At 36.2% G+C, this 21,004-nt stretch overlaps 3 protein-coding genes across 5 annotated transcripts in view; all 3 read left to right on the top strand.

Moving 5' to 3' along the window:
- The first annotated feature begins 3,293 nt into the window (after nt 1-3,293).
- Nucleotides 3,294-4,002, top strand: LOC108976804 (succinate dehydrogenase assembly factor 4, mitochondrial-like). Its single transcript, XM_018946162.1, has one exon. The coding sequence runs from the start codon at nt 3,398-3,400 to the stop codon at nt 3,761-3,763; it is 366 nt and encodes a 121-aa protein (XP_018801707.1). The 5' UTR covers nt 3,294-3,397; the 3' UTR covers nt 3,764-4,002.
- Nucleotides 4,003-4,701: 699 nt separating this feature from the next.
- Nucleotides 4,702-8,182, top strand: LOC108976172 (transmembrane channel-like protein 7). The gene is made up of 10 exons (XM_018945107.1): nt 4,702-5,076; nt 5,146-5,369; nt 5,430-5,877; nt 5,940-6,091; nt 6,163-6,457; nt 6,518-6,624; nt 6,695-6,815; nt 6,876-6,985; nt 7,042-7,332; nt 7,412-8,182. The coding sequence occupies exons 1-10, from the start codon at nt 4,702-4,704 to the stop codon at nt 7,857-7,859; spliced, it is 2,571 nt and encodes an 856-aa protein (XP_018800652.1). The 3' UTR covers nt 7,860-8,182.
- A 1,075-nt stretch (nt 8,183-9,257) lies between these two features.
- The window catches only part of LOC108976313 (AMP deaminase 2), a 45,299-nt gene continuing 33,552 nt past the window's right edge, over nt 9,258-21,004 (top strand). Inside the window, exons 1-2 of one of the 3 annotated variants that reach the window (XM_018945372.1) lie at nt 9,258-9,546; nt 9,739-9,904. In XM_018945372.1, coding sequence (XP_018800917.1) covers nt 9,790-9,904 — 115 coding nt within the window. In that variant the 5' untranslated portion in view covers nt 9,258-9,546; nt 9,739-9,789. Of the gene's footprint in view, nt 9,680-9,738; nt 9,905-18,861; nt 19,254-21,004 lie in introns of those variants that run through there. The other 2 variants (XM_018945364.1, XM_018945355.1) reach the window with 2 other exon arrangements.

The following is a 21,004-nucleotide window of genomic DNA, read 5'->3' as shown; positions in this document are numbered from 1 at the left end:
TTTTCCATGTCCTCGAAGCACTTTTCACAAGCACTTTTTGGGATGGCCTTCAGCTCTTTCACCGAATTTTGTTTCGCCTCTTCGGGTTCAACAGAGCAGCAATTTCTGTTTGGGGAACAAGAAAAAATGGTATTCATTGCTTTTTTGGCTTTAAATCCGGGTCAAACTCGTGGCTCGATGCAATGGTGTATTATCATCGTGTAAAATCCATGAATTATTCTTCCACAATTCCGGCCGTTTTCAAAAAGACGCAATCGCCACCTTTAAAGCGACCAATCACAGCTCATTGTTTCCCTTAGGGCAGTCCCTCCGTAAACTTTTGGAGTTCCCCATGTGCTTCAGCGTTAACCAAAATTATATGCCACATATGTATACAAAGTCACAAATGTGAAAATGCAGCCCCTTTTACATACTTACATATGTACATATGTATAGGTTAAGTTTATAGTTCACTAACTACTGGAGCCATCTATTGACAAACAACGCGAATTTAGTTGAATCGATCTAGTCATGCCCGACCGTCTCTCCTTCTGTATGTAAGCGAACCTAGTCCCTCATTTTTGAGATATGCATCTGCTTATTTGACGGAACTATCGATATCCCACCACTATACGATATAGCGGTCATACAAACTGACCGATCCACAATAAAATCCTTGTATGAAAAATTGCTTCATTTGACATATTATCTTCTTGAAATATTATTTATTATATAAGTTTGTAGGTTATTTACATAGGTTAAAGAACATTATCGCCTAAAGTGGCTAAGGTCCATAAAACTAACTTGTTTTCGACGTAAATCGAAAATATAAGTTGAATAAAAAATAACAAACAAATCCTCCATATCGTATTCAAATACAAATATGTACATACACACATACATACATATGTATCTTTTATGTATGTGTTCATCAAGAAGACCGATTAACATGTGCATTTGATGATTGTTGTTGCACTCGCTCTTCACGTGCTTATTCAAATTGTCTGTATTGATCTAAAAACCAGAATAACAAAACAAGTAAATATTTACCAGTAAACAATTAAATAATTAAGAAACAAATATGACAACCATAGTCCCTTTCACAAGGCACAGGTCCCTACCCGGCTTGAGGAACCTCACACTTGGGGGCAGAGAGATCAAGATGACTAGCAAGGTCTAATACCTGGGCCTTACGCTGGATTCCACCTTGCGGTGGAAGCAGCATGTGAACCAAACGCTAGTCAAAGCTATAAAAGCATTAATGGTGTGCAAACGGTTGGCGGGCTGGGGCTGCAAGCCAAAGATCGTTAGGTGGTTGTACACCATGATTGTGCGACCGATAATTACTTACGGGGCGGTGTCCAGGGTCTCTGTAACGTCGCAGGCTTCGGTGGTTAACCGACTATCGAAGCTTCAGCGGCTAGCATGTGTTTGCATGACGGGCGCTATGCGAACCTGTCCGACGGCAGCTTTGGAGGTCCTGCTGGAACTTACACCACTACATATAATGATAGGTCAGGTAGCCAAGCACTCACTTCTGCAGATAACAGCAGACGGGTGCGGCAAAGACAAGATAATCTCGTCCTAGATGATGGAGAGGATAAGTGACGACATTCCTATCGCCCTTCTCCCAAGGGACGGGATTACGAAATCAACTCACTTCACGAAAAGGTTTAAGGTTACCCTCGGGAGCAAGAGTGAGTGGAACGACCCCACTCTTGAGCAAATGCTAAGGGATAGTACATTGAGGTGGTACACCGACGGCTCAAAAACGTCGGAAGGAATAGGTGCGATATTGTAGGCCCGCGTACAAAGCTCTCCATTCCGATGGGAAGCTTTCCAAGTATTTTTCAGGCTGAAGTCCTGGCTATAAGTCGGTGTACAGAGATAAACCTCCACCGCAACTATCGTAACGAGCGCATAGCGATACTCAGCGATAGTCAAGCGGCACTGAAAGCKATCTCTTCCTACGAGATCAAATCGCTTTTGGTGCAGGAGTGCAGAGAACGATTGAACAACCTAGCTACAAACCTAATCTGGGTGCCCGGCTACAGGGGCATAGCCGGCAACGAACTGGCTGACGAGCTAGCCCGCTCCGCAGCCTCCACCAGTATGGTTGGGCCCGAACCATTCATTGCGGTGGGTCCCCACACTGTGAAGGAGCTGCTCCGCAAGGAAGAAAGAGTGTGCAGGGAAAGGTATTGGCAGCAAGCGCACGGTATGCGTCATGCCAAGCTGCTAGTTGGGGGGCATAACCAAAAAAGATTTAAATTGTTAATCAACCTCCCAAGAAACAAACTCAGGATCCTGGTTGCATTCTATACCGGTCACTGCAAGCTGAAAAGGCACTTAACTAACATGGGCCTATCATCTTGCGCCAACTGTCGGTTGGCAGGGGCAGGGACCCTGAAACCCCGGAGCACCTGCTAATCGACTGCATTGCAGTCTGTAGGCGCAGGTCGAAGGCCCTTGAAGCCATGTTTCCGGATAGGGATCACATCGCCTCGCTAGCACCCAGCAAAATACTGCACTACGTCAATATGCTGGGGCTAAGCGAGTCCCTGTGAGTTAGGAGAGGGCACAATAGGTCTAATGGTCGCAGTTCCTCAGTTATGTATCTATCTATCCATCAAGAAGACCGATTAACATGTGCAATTGATGATTGTTGTTGCACTCGCTCTTCACGTGCTTATTCAAATTGTCTGGAAACTCAATATTGATCTAAAAACCAGAATAACAAAACAAGTAAATATTTACCAGTAAACAATTAAATAATTAAGAAACAAATATGACAAAATTTAGCAGAGAAAGCAAGTTTCCAGAAAAACAAGTTTCAAAATTTTTTGCTAATTCACAATTTATGTATTTACGCATTTATTTTAATGCGTGCGTATTTACATAAACAAATATGGACCAATGACCAATATTATTTTTTTATAATACATTTTATTTGCGTGGCGAGAAAGCCAGAGTACGTGCATTAAAGGACGTATTATCAGTTCAGTTGTTTTTAAAATATGTACATACATACATATATACAGATTTATATTTCCATGACCCTTTAATGAACGCCTGAACAAAGGCATACATAAATACAAAATAAGTAAACACCTACCAGAGAACATGAAATTGTAGATGCCATCCGCTCTCTTGTATATGCTCTCTCTTCGCGCAAGAAATAATAAAAATTCACCGGCCGCTAAAAATTGTGGTGAATTGAAAATACAGAAGAGTAAACAAAAAGTGTTCTCACCACAATTTTTATCGAAAATTTCAACAAATTTCGAAATGTCATACGAAGGAGAGAAGTCAAGTAGAAACAGCTGACAGCCAGCTTGTCAATTGTCATTATACAATTTCTATTGTGAAATAAATTTGTTTTTATTCAAAACGCATTTCTATTAAAATATTTAAAATAATGAGTAATTTGTTGAATATTACCAAACAAACTTGTCGTTTGTGCCAGTCGACATTAAAGCAAGCACCAGCAAATGTTTTGCAATGCAATATCGCTGCTTTATCCACAACAGCGTGTGTTTGTGCTGATTCCAAGCAACCGAAAGAAAAGAGTGCACGGGTAGTGGAATTTGAAAAGAAATTGCGTGCCAAGACACCAATTGGCAAACTAGATGAGTTCTCACAACATCCATTCCAAGAGAAAGAACCTCTGAAGCCCTGGCCCAATGCAACCAACCCACATACTGGAGAAATTGGCGGACCTGCAGGACCAGAGCCAACACGTTATGGAGATTGGGAGCGTAAAGGGCGTGTTACAGACTTTTGAATGAACTTTATGGATTTCAATTTTTTTGTTTTTTGAACGTACTGTTATTACATGTCACAAATCTTAAATGTAGTTAATGGAATTATTATTCAATATTGTTCCAAAATGCTTGTTATTGTAAAGCTTCTTTATATGAACAATTTCATAAATTAAATAACGTCATCTAAAGCAGAGAAAATGCAAATGGTCACAATAGGATTTTAAGTAAATATATTTCGGGATAAATGATCCTATTTCTATTATAGTGTTTCTTTAAAATACGAGACGCTATGCTCATACTCACGACACACGTTTCTACGTAATCAGATCACATTATCATTGATTTATGTATATACAGTCAAAGATTGATGTACCATATAGGGATATAGAGGACGTTTTTTGTGCAAAAAAATCTCCTCCCCTTCTGGGTGTTTTTTCTAACCAATTTCTAATGACTACCATTATAATCTGCCATTTGGGACACACAACACAAAATAGGATAGAAATTTGGTCAAAGAGAGGTTAAAGAGTACATAAGTCTTAAAAAACTCCATTGACAATTCTGGAGACAACTCTATATACTTTTTTACGTTCTGTGTGTTAAAAACTTCGTGGCAGAATTAATATACCCTGTACAGGGTATAAAAAATCGAATTATTCCTACTGACCCAGGGGTATTAAATAAATCTCTGGACAAGTGGCAGCCCATTTGTTTACGAATAGCACAATCAAAATAAAACTATGTAGATTTCAGTTTTTATACTTCTCACGACAACAGCTGATTTCACAATTTCTTTTCACTCAAAATTCTTCCGTGTTTAACAGCTGATTTTAGTTTAGTGGCTTTACAATTTTAGTTCCATTTGTTAAATTTCCTTCGTTTAATTTTTGTCTATAATTTGAGTTTATGTTTTTTGTGCAAAATCATGTTTTATCACCCTTAACAATAGCCGAACGTCATGTCGGACTGTGGTCAGGAAAATCGGATCTTTGTATCCGATGATGCTGAAGACTTAGACCGAATTGAAGTGATTACTACATCGACGACGTCATCGCACAGCGAACTATTTACGCAACTAGAAGGCAGTCAAAATTTGCTTACCACAAGTGGTAAAGAACAGCAATTTAGGATTGTCACAAATACTTCCACCGCAGATGATGTAAAAAGCAAACATAGCGATTGTGGCGGCAGTCGCGATGGTGCTGATGAGCAATGCGGCGACGAATCCATAGAGTTGATTAGTAATTTTGGTACGCTACAATATAGGCGAGCAACTTCGCCATTGGCAGTGTTAGCGAGTAGTTTCAATCGTGGAGCGAAACCCACAAATATGGTTAGTTGTGGATATGTAGGGAAAATATTCTTTGATATACAATTAATTAATTTTACCTTTTCGATTTAGATGCGTCGCTGGTCACAAACTTTGGCACGCTTTGATCGGGATAAACATGGCATACGTGAGAAAACTATTTATCGCATGCCGTCGCATAGATATTTGCAAGCGGATGGCAAACTGCTTTCAAATAGTCGAGTTCACGCCGAAAACGAGGTTGAATTGTTGGCACAGGAAATCGAGCAGCATGATGGACTCATGCAAGACACTGCGCTCAGTCATGAACATAGACTGTATGTAAAAGTTGAACGTAATTTTTGTACTTTTTTCATACTTAACACACTTACTTTTAGCGAGACGCTCCGTGCCTTGCCGCAACCACTTGCCACTAAGCGTCTACTTAAACGAAAGTTAGCCATCAGCATTGAACAGCACGCAATCGAGGAGACGCGTTGCAGCTGGTGTCACAAATTAACAAATGCTTTCATAACTTTTCTCTTAAGAAGCTGGAAACTCGTAGGTGTTATAAGCCATACTTTGGAAATATGGTATGATGAGGTGAAGACCATCGAAGGACATTTCGGCTGCAATGTTAGTTCGTACTTTAAATTTCTACGTTGGCTCTTGATGTTAAATGTGTTTGTGTTGTTTTGCGTTGTCTGCTTTGTCATATTTCCACAATTACTTTATAATACCATAGAAAATGAAATTAATCTCAACGAAACAGTATTATCTGATAAATATGTAGGAAATTCTAGTGAAACTGCTAGCGGACTTTTTTTGGATGTATTTACGGGCGAGGTAAATATTGTAAATGAACGGGTTACCTTATGTATTAAAAAATAATATTTTTTCCATTTTAGGGTTATCTGCAGAATTCATTACTCTTCTATAGCGGCTATAGTAATGCAACATTTCGTCTACATCCAGCACTTAGTCAGTATAGCCTGCCACATGCTTACTTCATGACAATGCTGGTGCTGTACTTGCTGATTTTCATAGTAATATCCACCAAGTGCGTATCTCCGTGAATTGTGCGTAAATATTTTATAAAATTTATGTGTAATAAACTTCTTTATCAAACAGAATGGCGCGCGTGTATCGCATAAGCTTCATTCAAGCCGCAGGCGGTGGCAGAGCCATACTCGTGGCCAAAACATTCTGCGCTTGGGATTTCGGCATCTCAAATCGGAAGGCGGCCGAATTGAAACATATTGCGATTTTTGCCGAATTCAAAGCGGTACTTAATGAGCGGGCTGTGCCCAAGAGAAAGCCCACAGTTTGGTGGCGTATATGGATTTTTTGTTCGCGCGCCATCGCCCATGTGCTAGTGGCTACCATAATAGGCGGCGCTGGTGTGGGCGTGTGGATTTTGCTCAAAGTAAGTTGTGTGAGGTGTTATGATTTATGGTGTGTTTATTGTATGTGTATGCCTTAACAGCAACTTGACTCTACTGATGACGTGTCTGGCTGGCGAACTCTTTCAACTGCTGGCATTCTAAATCTCACAATGCTGCTTATGCAATCTGTCTTATCATGGATTTCACGGTAAAGCGATTTGTACACATATGTTATATGGCTTCTTTATATAAGCTTGTTTATTTACTAATTTTTATAGGATGGAAGATTATCGCTCGCCGCGCCGCACACTACATATAGCATTATTGCGAAATTTTCTGTTGGAGTCTGTTATTATAAGCGTTTTGGTATACTTTCTGCTAACAAAATCATACAGTCAGGTGAATTGGTTGCTATTTTTAAAACTTGCAGTATTTATTTACATTTCTCCATATTTGCAGTGTTGGGAGACTCATATAGGACAAGAATTGTACCGTTTCATAATAACGGATTCTTTCATCTGTTTAATTATCATACCTTTCTGCTGTGTCACTCGCGCGCTTTTGTCAAGGTAAGGCTTGGCGCTCATATATGATGCAAATAATTTATTCTTTTCGCAAATTTCAGCATTTACTGGCCTTGGCTCGGTCGTCCCGACTTCGATATTTCACAAAACAGTTTGTGTCTCGTTTACAATCAAACTTTACTATGGCTAGGTTTGCTCTTCTCACCACTGCTTGTCGCAATCATCGTTTGTAAATTGTTCCTCAAGTTCTATATAAACAAAGCGCTCTTGCTGCATCTGTGTAAGCCCTCTTGTCACATCTGGCGTTCGGCCCAAACGCAAACACTTTATCTAGTCTTCACTTTTGTATCGGTGCTGGGCGTCATCCTGACATTGGGTTATATAATGACACAGTACGTACATATAATTATATAACTATGAATTCATATTTGTAGGCTTGATATTATTATCTCACTCTCTCTCTCTCTATAGACTGCCAATGAGTGCCCAATGTGGTCCGTTTCGGGACTCCGGTTATATGTTTCAAATATTTATCGACGGTGTGCTGAAGCTACGTGAAAATCAGACACTCTGGCGCATTCTTACACTACTTGTCCGTCCAGCTGCCGTGGGCATAATGTTAGTCACATTAAGCGCTCTCGTTTACTATTTGCGCGCCAAATCGCGTGCGCGTCGCCTTATGGTTAAGTTGCTTAAAGAAATGATCTATCTGGAGGCGAAAGATAAGGAGTTCTTATTGAATCGCATCATAAGTGTATCTAAAAGTCGTGATTGGTCGTTTGTGGATGCAAAGTCACTGGGAAGAAGACGTCAGCGTACTCCGCAAACGCCACAAACAGAATTTTTTGTACAAAACGAAATCAATTCAAATCATTCTGCACGAAGTGATGGTTTTATATTGCGCAGTCGTGATGTTTAGTATGCTAGTTGTTGTTGTTGTGGCATCCTAAACACTCCTAAAGTTTAGGCGCCTTTGAAAGCGACGTGCACGTCAGTCGGTTGTACGTAACCCGTACAGATACGTATTTTTATTCGGCCAAGGAGGTTCTACTCGGCAGCACACCTCAAAATTACTTCTAGAATGTTTTCTAATGCCACAACAACAATCTACGTAAAGAACCAGCCTGTCTTCAGAACGAACGTTCGTTCTCGACTAAAGTAGTTATATAAGTTCATATGTATATTATGATATTGTATCCATATTTTGCAGCTATTTTACTTATTGATTTTTATCATATTCAATTGTCTGACTTTATTTAAATATTTTATTATTATTATAGTTTTAGTCATATTTTTAATTATAATTATATACATATATATTTATTTATTTGTTAAATTTTATTTTAACAAAATATGCAAAACACTTGTATATTTTGGAAGTATTGTGCTACATTGACCGACAAATCTCGAATTATTTCGAATCCAAAGTGGTTCGAAACTGACTGTCGTCGGATTAACAAAAGTATTAGTAAAAATATACTGAAAGCTAAATATGCATATACATAGATAATATATTTTAAATATACACAATATATACATTTATACCTGCTTACATATACATATACTTATAATTAAATATTAAACACCTATTTTTATATAGTATTGTATTAATTGTTTTATGTATGTTGAAAAGTAGGGGTTTCGATATACTAATTGTGAAGCGTCAAATCCTATATATTAACCCAAAAAATATCCAAGTAAGTTGGATTAAGATCAGAGTGCTTGTAGCATTAGAGATTGACTCCAAAAACAACCAGGAGTTATAGTAAACTCATAAAAAGTCGAACTCATCTTTCCAAACCAAAAAAATTTTGAATGAGGGAACGCATTATTAATTAATTTTCATAAAATATATCTTCCAGGACTATATACATAATAATTTACCAAATTACTAGTACACAACTTTAAAGCTTTCCGGTCCTAATTATTTATTTATTCTTTTATTTATGCGAAAATATTCTAAAATATATTCTCGAAGTATCAGATTATTAAATATTGTATAATATGTAATTTCAATTATTTAATTCATTATTTTTTATTACTTGTAATTATCACAAATACCAAGAAAAAAATTAACATAACAAAAAATGTATTGGTTAGCATTTAATGATAATAACTCTTACAGGTTCAAATTATTTTTATTACTAAAATAATGAAAATATTTATTATTTCACAAACATCCAATCATATCCCCCAACATTCCAATAAGAATGTCAATTTTCTTATTGGCAGCACTATCCACAGTGTTGTATGCCAAACACAGAGTTGGCAAGTGGTCTGTTCGAATTTGTTTTTGTTTCTGTTGTGCTTTCTCTCAACATTTATTGGTGCATTCTCAAAGACGCTGTGAAATTGTTCGCACACAACGTGGAAGAGAAGCGGAAAGTTTTTGTTTACGTAGTGCTTTTTAAAGCAGCAATAACCATTAAATTAATCCACAAAAAATAATGAATTTATATGCACAATCTTTTATAAATTAATATTTGTAATAATAGTTTTTATAAATACCCAAAGCATTTGTGTAAAATTTGGCTAAAAGCCAAGTAGCAAACCATACAACTATTCGCTTAAAATTCCAGCATAAAATTGCAATCCGAATTAAAGAGGTAAAAGACGAGGCGTATATTCGTTTAAGTGCAAAAATCGCTTCCTTGAAATTGTGAAAATTTATTTTTTGTTTTTCCCAATTGCAAAGAGAATTTTGGAATAGTGTGAATAAAACAAAGCATTCAATTAAGTGTAAATATTTTCTAATACATATTTTGCATATTGTGAAATACATCCACCTACTCATACAGAGTGCAGTGATTAATAAGTGAAAACTGGAGTCATCGACAGCTGAAGCAAAAATGCAGAACTATGCGGATGCCTTGAGTGCCAAGGGGTATCGCAGTTTTGGCTTCGATACGGACATGGAAATGGAGTTTGATTTGAATAATGGGCACGACTTGAAAACCAAATCCGGTAAGTAATTTTGTTTGTAAGTATGTTGTTTGCATATAGCATAAGTTGATAAACAGCCACAAATAGCAAGCTAGAGACCGGCGTATCTATCAGTGAAAAACGAATAATGTGTTGAAAATACCTAGTTTGCACAATATGTACATACATATGTATTTCTGTAAGTAGGTTGAGGTGGCAGTCAAGACTGTGTCTGTCTTTAATAGCAGAGTAGTTGATTTTTTGTATGACGCAGTTTTTCCAAAAACGCTAGTATTTGTGCTGACGCTGCGTTTGTCATAGGTACGTATCGCATGTATGCATGTACGTTTGTACACAGGTACGCATTGATGGGGTGCTGCGCTGGCGGCTTGGTTGAGGTCATTGTGTTTGTTTTTGAGGAGCGCCAAGCTGTCCGATTAAAATGAAAGTGGAACCACCAAAACAAAACAAACAAATATTTGCCAAGTTTACCAAGATTGTTCTAGTGTTGTGCTATATTATATATAATTTTGTGTGTGTTTCTAAAAAATTAAAAAAAAAAAAGCTTTACTGTTTTCGAATGCTATGGAGGGCAAGTTATAAGTTAAGCGCATGCACTTTTTTTCTACCGAAAACTTTATTTAATGGATCGAAGAATATGGGTAATATAGGCTTAAATTAGTCTCTTAAATTCTTAATGAATTGGAATATTTTGCAATTAAAATAAGTAATCAAGTAATGTTCAGTGGAAAAATTCTTGTCTGACAAGATTCTTTTTTGACGTGTGCAACAAATGCTTGCTTCTGACAGCCTTCTAAATCAATAATTATTCTATAGTAATTGCTTTAAACGTGTTATTTCAACATTTAGGTTATAAACTGTATGTACATTAGATGTACGTGGATATATGTTTGTAGATATGCACTGTGTATGTATATATGGAAAAGTTTAATTTTTTTTGCTCAAGATTCCCTACCATAAAGCTAGTAACTTTTAGAAATGATTTTAGATGAGCACAATATGTGCACTTACAGTAAATAAATTTGTATATTTATTTATATGTAATAAACTTGTTATCTTTAAATTCATTAATGCCTTGCAAAAATCTTAATCAAGATTAAGATTAATTTTTTTGCTTATATACATGTTTATGTGGAGACATGTGAACTGTATTTCTAAAATGTTTGCCAATTAGACTGTTTTAAATCAAAAATACTTTGATTTCATAAAAATTATATTTTTCTGATGAGAAACTTAAAATCTCTAATTATATTCGAAATATACAGACATTTTATGTTAACTAATTGTTATGTACTCTAAATTTTTCAATTTTGTTTCACATAAAATAATGAAATAAATAAATTAAAAGAGGCAATATTTTGGTTTCAATATTAGATAATTTTAAGAAACTAGTTCATAAATTGAATTTTGGGCATAATAGCCATTTAATTTGTGTTTACAATTGGTAAATCTTCACAGGCTTATAAGCATGGATAATGTCTTGACTAGGCACCCTTTTGAACGAATTTAGATTTTAAACGTTATTTTTAAACTATCTTATTTTAGTTGAATAGAGTTTTTTTGTAAATGTGAACATTTTGAATTCTCTGTTTGTTTTTCACTTTCCAAAACTTTTCTAGCAATTGACGTTTTTGAAGTCAACCTTTTTTCGCGGATATAAACTAATTTTAACCCATAACTTCAATATTGTCGTTTTTTTTTTTGCTTAACCTATTATGTAAACAATATGTACTTATATATTTTATATGTGTGTTTTTATGATTTTAATTATTTTTGAGTATCCTCAAATCTTTGAATAAAAATATGAATTAATCAACCCTTATTTATGTAGAAGATAAGTATATTTGCCCACCGTTTATTATTCATCATCCATCATAATCAACGTTTACTTGATCATTAATTGAACCATTGTTTTTTCATTTATTTTATCTGTATATACTTTTTATAAGCCAAAGAGCTTATTAAAATGTTAAGTGCATCGATTTATCAGCATAGAACTGTCATAGTTTTTGTTGGTACATATTTATATACCAGTTTTTTCGTATATACTTACAGAGGCGATAATCTTTGTTAGATAGAAATTTATTATCAAAAATACATGAATTTACATATAGGGGTTTGCAATTGGGCACTACAAAAGAAGGCCGATAGGGACAGTAAACGACGCCATATTTCTCGCTCTTTTGACCTCTCTCTTCAGTAAGGTTTGAGGGATTTTGGAAAGATATACGATCCAACAACTGGTCAAAATGTTTAAAATTCACTACCGAAGTTCGGAGTCAGTGGCCCCAACTTTAAGAGTGGGGTTATCAATTATAGCCCTTCAATAAAAATAAAGTTTTTAATAAAAAAAAAAAGGTTTTGGATATCAATGAAATTCTTTATTCCTGTGAATGTACATTCGATGTCGTTATGTATGGACTTCGATTTCTTTTGTAGCGCTCTTATTGACAAACCCTTTATTATACACAAATACTTCTATAAAAATATTTAATACTTATAAACGTGGGCCTTACTTATGTGTACATATGTCAATGTCATAAATATTGATTTTGTTATATATAAAAGGTTAGTTGAAAAGTGCTCGGCCTACCATTGTAAAACACGACACTTCGATTTTTCGATACCATTTTTTTGGAACGATTTTTTCTTTGCTTCAATAAATGCCTAAGTTTCGGCGATCACCTCTTCATTTGGTGAAAAGTTCTTTGAAGCAAGATTTTTTTGCAATCTTAGAACGGGAAATATACCCCGGGAATCAGATCTGGCCCGTCATTTTTCAAGGTTGTCAATAAAAATCATTCCATGCTAAGTTTTTCTTTTCAAAAAGCTATATTTTACCAATACACGAATTTTCTTTTTACCGAGATTCAAATAGTTGAAGTCGAAAAATCTATCTATCGAAGACCTGTGTAAAATTTCATCAAGATCTGTTGAGTAGTTCTCGAGAAACCTTGCCAAACGACTTCTAAGACCTGCACTTAGCCTAGCTAGCTAGCCTCGAGCGCACAAGTTTCGGATTAACTTTGAAATTTTAGGACAATATTCTAGATGGTGTTGTACAATTTAATAAGACAATAAAAAAAAAAAAATGATTTTTTGAAACCCGTAAACCCATGTAACGCTTTAACTAAATTAAAAGTAATAACTAAAGACTTTGAAGAGTACTAATCGCATTGCCCAAAGAAAAATGTCCTCAAACTTTCACTTTCTACAGTTTACTTCAAAATTTCATTTCTTAGTAATTGGAGTTACTATCCGCATAATTAGAATCTCAATTTAAATATTTTACACTTTTCTTATAATTATCCATTCGCATATGCAATTAGTGCCTACGTCCGCACTTTTTTCAAATATTAACGGGCGTGTGTCTCCGAGTGCATTGCTGCCTACTGCACCTTAGTCCTAGTAAATAACTCACATAAATAGTATTTCAGCATTTGCAATTGTTGTTCCTGTAAAATTAAGTGATTCAGCGATTACTGACGCTTCCACTTGGCGTTAATGTACATTTTAGAATAATATTATTCATTTTATCTTATCTTAAGTGGGTTTAAGTTAAGTGCATATATAGCACATTCATATATTTGTGTAAAATACTTATAAATTCAGAAGCTATGGACATCTACAATCTACAGTTAATTATATTTTTGTGACGAAACCTTAATCACCCAGTAGACAATAAACATATTCCTTCCTCCTTACAATCAACGTTTTAATTAAATAATATTTTCAGTAAATTTTTTTTTGCTAGAAATGCCGTTTAGAAGTTTTTTAATGAATTATTTTTTTTCTTTTCTGTACGATTAAATTATCACGTATAGCAATCTAATCATGCTTTGCTCATGTTTTATCACACCGTCCTCAGTAAGTAATACATAATTTAATCTGATTGGTTGGCACTTCTAAAATAGGTAGTAAATGTATACATTTTGTGAAGGTAAAGTCCGGAAAGTAATAGGACTGGTTTACTGGATTCGGTATAGGGCGTTCGTAGCTAACGCACGAGCGGCTGACGTTTGATATGATCAGGTAGGCTTACCCAGATGTTGCTTTAGTCTCTTTGGAGGGCCGGGAAGTGATCGCTGATGAAGACCGGAAGAATGAGAAAATCCAAACTGAAAACAATGCTGATTGTCTCTTTTGACATCAAAGGCATCGCACACCATGAATTTGTTCCTCCTTGACAAACCATCAACGCCAAGTCTTACGTGAAAATCCACAAGAGATTCAAACGAAGCGTCAATAGGATCCGACAAGACATCGCAGCTGATTGGAAGTTGCACCACGACACGCCCCGGCTCACACCGCCTTCATTGTGAACAGCTACCTAACCAAGGCCGGCATTCCAACGTTTCCGCAGCCGCCCTACAGCCCAGATGTGACCCCTCGAATTTTTTATGTTTCTTAGCCTGAAAAGGCCCATGAAAGGAAGGGATTGAGAGCAGCATGCACCTCGGCTATTCCAGAGAATGCCTTCCGCGACGCCTTCAATGCTTGGAAATCGCGTTGGCAGCGCTGCATCTACGCAGAAGGAGACTGTTTGAAGGATTTTAAATAATTGTAACGATTTGTTCAATACATTTTTTTTAATCGACTCAGACCTATTACTGTCCGGAAATACCCTGTACGTGTGTTTGTTCGAAATTGACACCACAGAACAGTTCTCTCGAAAACACCTGCTCAAACAATACTGAGTCATCCAATCACTAATTCTTTAAAAAAAACATCTACTGATTACCAAAGTCACGTTAGAAAAGTAGTGAACTTTTTTATTACAACTTCTATTAGAAAAATTAGTTATTATTTTACCATATTTTATATACATATGTTTCTTGACATAATCCAAAAAATTTTCCGAATAATATATTCACACATGTGGAACTAAGTGCCGGCTAATTTATGTACATACATATTCAGTCGTAAGTGCGCACATAATTCTTCTAAAATATTGTATAAACAAATTCATTTTGACGGATGGGAAATCGTGGCCCACACGCTTGTGCATTCACTTATTTATTTCAGAACAACCATAATTGATTGGACCGGATTGCATGTTCATATGTACACACTGTGTGCACTCATACGGATATTGTCTGTATGGCATATAGCCGCTCAACAATTGCATTAACGTAATTGAAAATGACAACAAAAGATTAAGACTTCTATTATTAATAAGAAATACTTATGGCTTAGCTTAGTTCGGTAAATGTTTCCTGGCTGATTGATGGGACATTAAGTTGTGGCATTTGATACTTCTGTTCTTAAATTTCGATTTAAATTTCATAAATATTGAATACATTTAAGTCCCTACTTCGGCTCGACGTACCTAATAAAACCTTTGAGCTTCCAAGTCTAGTCATGTCCTTCTCCACATAGTATTTCCACCGGAGTGGAGTTCTTCCTCTGTTTACCCTGGAGGGTACTGCATTCAAAACTCTGAGAGCCGGAGTGTTTTCATCTATTCGTACGACATGACCTAGCCAACGTAGCTTCTGTTTCTTAATTCGCTGAACTATGTCGATGTCGTCGTATATCTCGTACAGCTTGCCAATGCGCAAAGGACCGCAGAACCGTTCTCTCGAAAACTCGTAACTCATCAGATGTTGTCATCGCCCAAGCCTCTGCACTATATGATAGGACGGAGATGATGAGTGACTTGTATAATTTAGTATTTTACTTCTCATTTGTCTACTCAGTCCGAAGTAGCACCTGTTAGTAAGAGTTAGTCTGCGTTGGATTAGACGAATTTATATACGACTTGGATGTTATGACTGTTCGTTTGATGACAGGAGATATTTCGTCTTGCTCTCGTTCACTACCAAACCCAATTGCTTTGCTTCTTTATCCAACCTGAAGAGAATACGCCAGCAGCTGTACACCCTTATAAAAGATTGTGTATCTTCGATTCAAATGTGCAGCTCGAATAAATTTCTCCAGCACTGGAATTGAAGAAGTCACACGAAAGGTCGTCGCCTTGTCTGGGTCCTTCCCGATCCTGACGGAGATTTTGGTATAGATCAACGTCAGTTTACACAACCGTATTAGTTTTGCGCGGATACCAAATTCAGACTTGGCGGCATTAAGGCAGTTCCTTTTCGTGCTGTCAAAGGAAAAGCAGCTGAAAATCTACGAAGAGATGGTGTGTGTCGAATTTTTTTAGGGGTATTTTCCACGATTTGGCGTATGATGAATATTATTGATTTTACAGGCCTGATGTCACACTGATATGGTGCAATCAGTTTGTTGACAGTGAGCTTTAATCATTCACACAGTACGCTCGATAGATCCTTATATGCAATATTTGGGAGACTTATCCAACAATAGTTGGCGCAAATTGTGGGGTTTTCCACACACTTATGTTCCAATCGGATCTCCTTGTCAGTTCTACGCCGCCGTACTTGAATAGCTTCTCCGACAATCCATTGGCCCTCGCCTCTTTGTTATTCCCCAGACGGGTAATTGCTATTCGAACTACTTCATGGTCGGGCAATGGAACGTCTGCCTCATCGCCATAGATTGGTGAATCAGGTTCACTATCTCCAAGTGTTATGTTTTCACTACCATTCAGTAAGGTGGATAAGACTCACTAGATTACCTCTGGTGGTTCTGCAAGATTATGTTCCGGTTTTGAAACCTTTTGTTTGTCGCCACATTTTTTCATAGAACTTATAAGTTTTATCCCTGTCGGCCAGCTAGTCAAGCTCTTTGTACTCATGAATTTGGGCGTCTCTATTTTTTGGCAGCAAATGCGTCTCGCTTCCCTCTTCAACTCTTGGTATCTATGTTGTGGTAAATTGTAACGTTTCGAGGCAGGGAATCTGTCCCTTTCTTATTAGAGTTCGATGTTAAATTAACTTATCAGTTTTCGATCTGATCTGGCCAAAAGCGACAGAAATTTGAGTAAGCGCCTTATACTATGTTCGGGACGACAATAAAAACATATTTTCGTGGGAAAACCTGGGTTTCGCCCTAAAACAAACACAAGCAGAAATCTATTTGCAATGGGTGTAAAATATGTCACACCAAAATCCATGTTTATTTTCGTCATGTATCACTAGATTCTGGAATGGGTGCTCTCTAGGCTTTGCATATTTCGGTATAGGATTTTTGCATTCCCCGTATTGATAGTTGTCAGTGAAAGCTCATCGAAAACACACATTGTAGGTCCGAACGACTGGATCTCATAACCCACAAATGTGTTTTCAAAATGTTTTCAATGTCGGTCCGAACATAGATTTTTTTTTTTTTTTGTTTTTAATTTTCGATAGTTTTTCGAGCATAAGTCATTGCACACGGATGCGTCGTTACATTTCATCTAAGAGGAAGGTCGGAAACACTGCAGTAGTGGAGAACTTCTATATATGTATATACGTGGTGTGCCCTTGAATATATACTATATTTCGGAAATATTTTTCAGTACGTGCCAAGTGTGAGTCGCTCTAGTTTTTCCGAAATATCGGTCCCAATATTTTGTTAGATTGTTTTAGACATAATGGCAAGACGGCATTATTCTTTAGATTTGTTTTTATCCGATATCTTGTCATAATAGTAGTATCATTTGATCCTTTCTAATTTTCGATTGAGAGATATTCAAATACTTCTTAGAAGGAGTTTAGGCTTCTAAGCTATCGAATGGGTCGAATCGGTCTACTTCATTCTAAAATAATTTTTCTGTATATCCTTAAAACATCATCATTCGTTATCAAACTTTAACTCATCAAAATTATTCATTTTCCAGCTAAAGAATAAACATTTTTCAAAAAAACTATTATTCAAAATAATACATTCCATCTAAACTGTTATCGTACACAAAATTATCGTTTATCGACTTTCAAAACAAAATTGCCGGCAACCCTTGACCTGTCACTTTAATTCTCACCGCCTCAATTTCTTGTTAATTAAGCTCATGTGTCTAAATGCCGCGAAATAAACACACATACATACATACATAGCTTTATATTTATATATGAGTGTATTATACTATATTTAATTCGCAATAATTTTAGATAATAACTTTCGACGTACCCATAGAGGAGGTTATTAGCAAGTATGTGCGAGCAGTGTCTATATGAATGCCTTAATATATTTGTAAATGTGGGTAAACTGATTCATAAGCACCTGTAAATATAGTATTATACGTTTTCCATCATAACAGTGCTTCTCTTTATAAATCGAATTATCGTTTTAAAGTTTCGCTACATGAAAAATACCGGTGGTTTCGTTTGTGACATAGTAAGGGTGGCTTTTAATTTCGAAGCTTTTGAACTCGAATATATTTTTTGTTAAAAATGGAAATTATTTCTTTATTTATATATCGAACAAATTATATCGATAGATTTTCAGTTCAGTTTATCCCTGACAATAAAAGGTACATATGAAATGATCGGAGGAACTAGCTCAGTCGATTTAACAATGTCCGTCAGTCTGTCCATCTTTAGTCCTCCAGTTGTTTTTAAAATATCGTTCCGAATTTTTGCATTCGTCCTTTTTTCCTTAAGAAACTGCTCAAACTTGAAGCGCCGATGAAAACTTTTTTATGCGACCAGATATTTCGAACATTAATTTTTAAATATTTTATTTTTTTTATTTTGGTTAGTTGACATACCTATAATTATGCAGTGAAGCAAATTTTCATATAATAGTTGAGTTAAATTTTATAAGATTTAATCATCATATCAATCAGAACCTATCTCTTAGCTCTTAGTAAAATAAATTCGTAATTCAAAATTATATTTCATCGAAATATATAGAATTTTAAAAATTTCATAATAAATTCATTGAAACACCCTCACAATTCTTCACGATCTAATCAAGTACACCTGGCAGTTAACTGTAGCGCCTTGCAGCACACTAATGCCAAACAAAACAACATATTCCACATGTTTACACTTGTATTTATTATTATTTTGTTGCTCTTGTTGCCTTAGCAATTGTTGGCGTTGTCGTCGTAGAAGCTTTATCACCCGCTGCTATTTCCTTGCTCCACATTTCTCCTTTCCTCCTTTGCTGCTATGCACATATCTATATGTATGTGTATGTGTGGAAGTATGTGTGTACTTTCATTTGTTTAATATTATCCCGTCATTTATATAGTAGCTCCACACTCACGTCGCCAAGAAATCTTTTGTTTCGATCGGCGGCATTTTGCTTTGTCTTTTGTGAATATGCGAGGCCAATCAGTTCAGTTTATCGTCGATTCTCAAGCGGAAAACTAAATTTCCTTTGTCAACTGACAAACGGCCAGTGCAGAGTGCAGCGTTTGCACAAACCGAAGAATAGCCAAACGAAAACCACCAACCGCCAAGTGCCAAGTGCTCAACAGTTCAACTCCTCAAACTTAAAGTGCATTCGCAACAGATTGTGCATTGTAATATTTAAATTGAAATGAAATGAATTTCTGCTTAATAGTGTTGTGTGGGAAAATTTATAAATCGCAGAGATAAATCTCGGCATTATTCGTTGATGAACAACGCGGCGTTGGCCTCTTATGTGCAGTTGAGAACGCAGCAAAGAAAAATATGTTGTTATGCAACGCAATGATAAATCGCTGACAGAATTGTCATCGCAATTAAAAGATAAATATTGTTGTTGTTATTGCCAGTGTTAGTGACGCGTAGTGCAGTGTTGCATTGTGTTGTGCTTTGTGTGTTTTGTTTTGATATACACTCGGATTTAAAACGTTAAATCGCTGACGTTTGTGTGACGAGAGAATTCGATTACTAAAACCGGTCATTGCAAAAAATATCGATAAATATCGAAGGCGATTAATGCGTCTAGATTAGAGGAAAGTGCAGGGAAAACAGCTATTATTCATGCAATTTTACTTGTGAGATGTTTTATGTCTGCATATTGCGACTAAAAATTACCCGAAAATTATAAATAACATGTAAAATATTTAATTACTAATATTTTTTATTAAAGTAATCGCCACCAAATTTATACCAATGATTTGATAAATCCTCGAAACACTTCTCATAAGCACTTTTTGAGATGGCCTTCAGCTCCTTCTGAAAATCTCTTCGATCGACATAAAACGAGTCCCATTCCGATGTTTGTTGACTTTCTTGCATGTCAAACTCATGAACTTATGTTACATCGGCAGTTATAATGCTCTCCGTCAATATGGGATCAGAGTTCGCACAATTAAACATGTCCAAAGAGAACTGTTTACAGTACTCTTTTAAAAAAAAAATCATTTTTATCGGGGGGGTCGTGTAAGAACGAGTTTCATACCTAAAATATACACGAAAATCATTCGAACATACTCGAGAGAGATGTCGAGCTCTCTTGACACTTGCCTGACAATTTTCAAGAATCATATTCCTTACCTTTTAAATATTTTCTTCAGTTGAACTGGCTCATATTTCGCATAGAAATTAAGAACGTCTCCACCAACTTAATTAATTACAATTTCTTGGTGCTTTTTTGCTCGCTCAGCATCAGAGTGATCATAGTCAATCTCGTAGCTATTTAGCCGATATTGTTCTGAGTAGGAATCGAAAGCTGGATATAAGATATGGGTTGGTTTTTTGACGTGTGGTGACGATAGGAGTTTTGTACTCATAAAGGGAACACCATTCACTAAGCATGTTTATTAGGTTTGTGCCATCATAGTATCCATTCATTTTCTTGAGACCCAACTAAAGAAACTTGTATTCTTTCTCGTTTAGCGGCTGATTGCATTTTTAGTTTATTGTATTACTTCTTCCTAAATCTCCGGGAAGCGTACTCGCTACTATTCTGGCCGCACTTCCAAACCTTTTTTTTTTTATAAAACGTTATTATGGGTAAAATGCCAGGTTTTCATTGCCCGAGCTCGGCAAAGACCTACCGTTTATCCAAAATATCAACTGAAATATGTTGTGGCGATCGGTAAAGGATATTGACAGCCCAGCTATACAGTGTTCGCAACTTTTGCCATGTTATTATCAGCAACAGAGTCGAATGGACGACTCACAAGTCCTTAAGCGACACGCTATTTCGTAAACTAAACGAACTGTCTTCATTCCAACTGTAACCAAATCCTTTCCCTTTTTTAGATTATGACGCCAAGGACTATTGTAAATTATGTCAAATGCACTTAAAAAGGGGACGAATCGAAACTGTCGTAATTCTAGG

This window comes from Bactrocera latifrons, unplaced genomic scaffold (assembly GCF_001853355.1).
Source record: "Bactrocera latifrons isolate USDA-ARS-PBARC rearing strain unplaced genomic scaffold, ASM185335v1 scaffold_115, whole genome shotgun sequence".
Classification (NCBI taxonomy): Eukaryota; Metazoa; Arthropoda; class Insecta; order Diptera; family Tephritidae; genus Bactrocera; species Bactrocera latifrons.
Note: the sequence above shows the minus strand (reverse complement) of the source record. Positions and strands in the feature narration are given on the sequence as shown.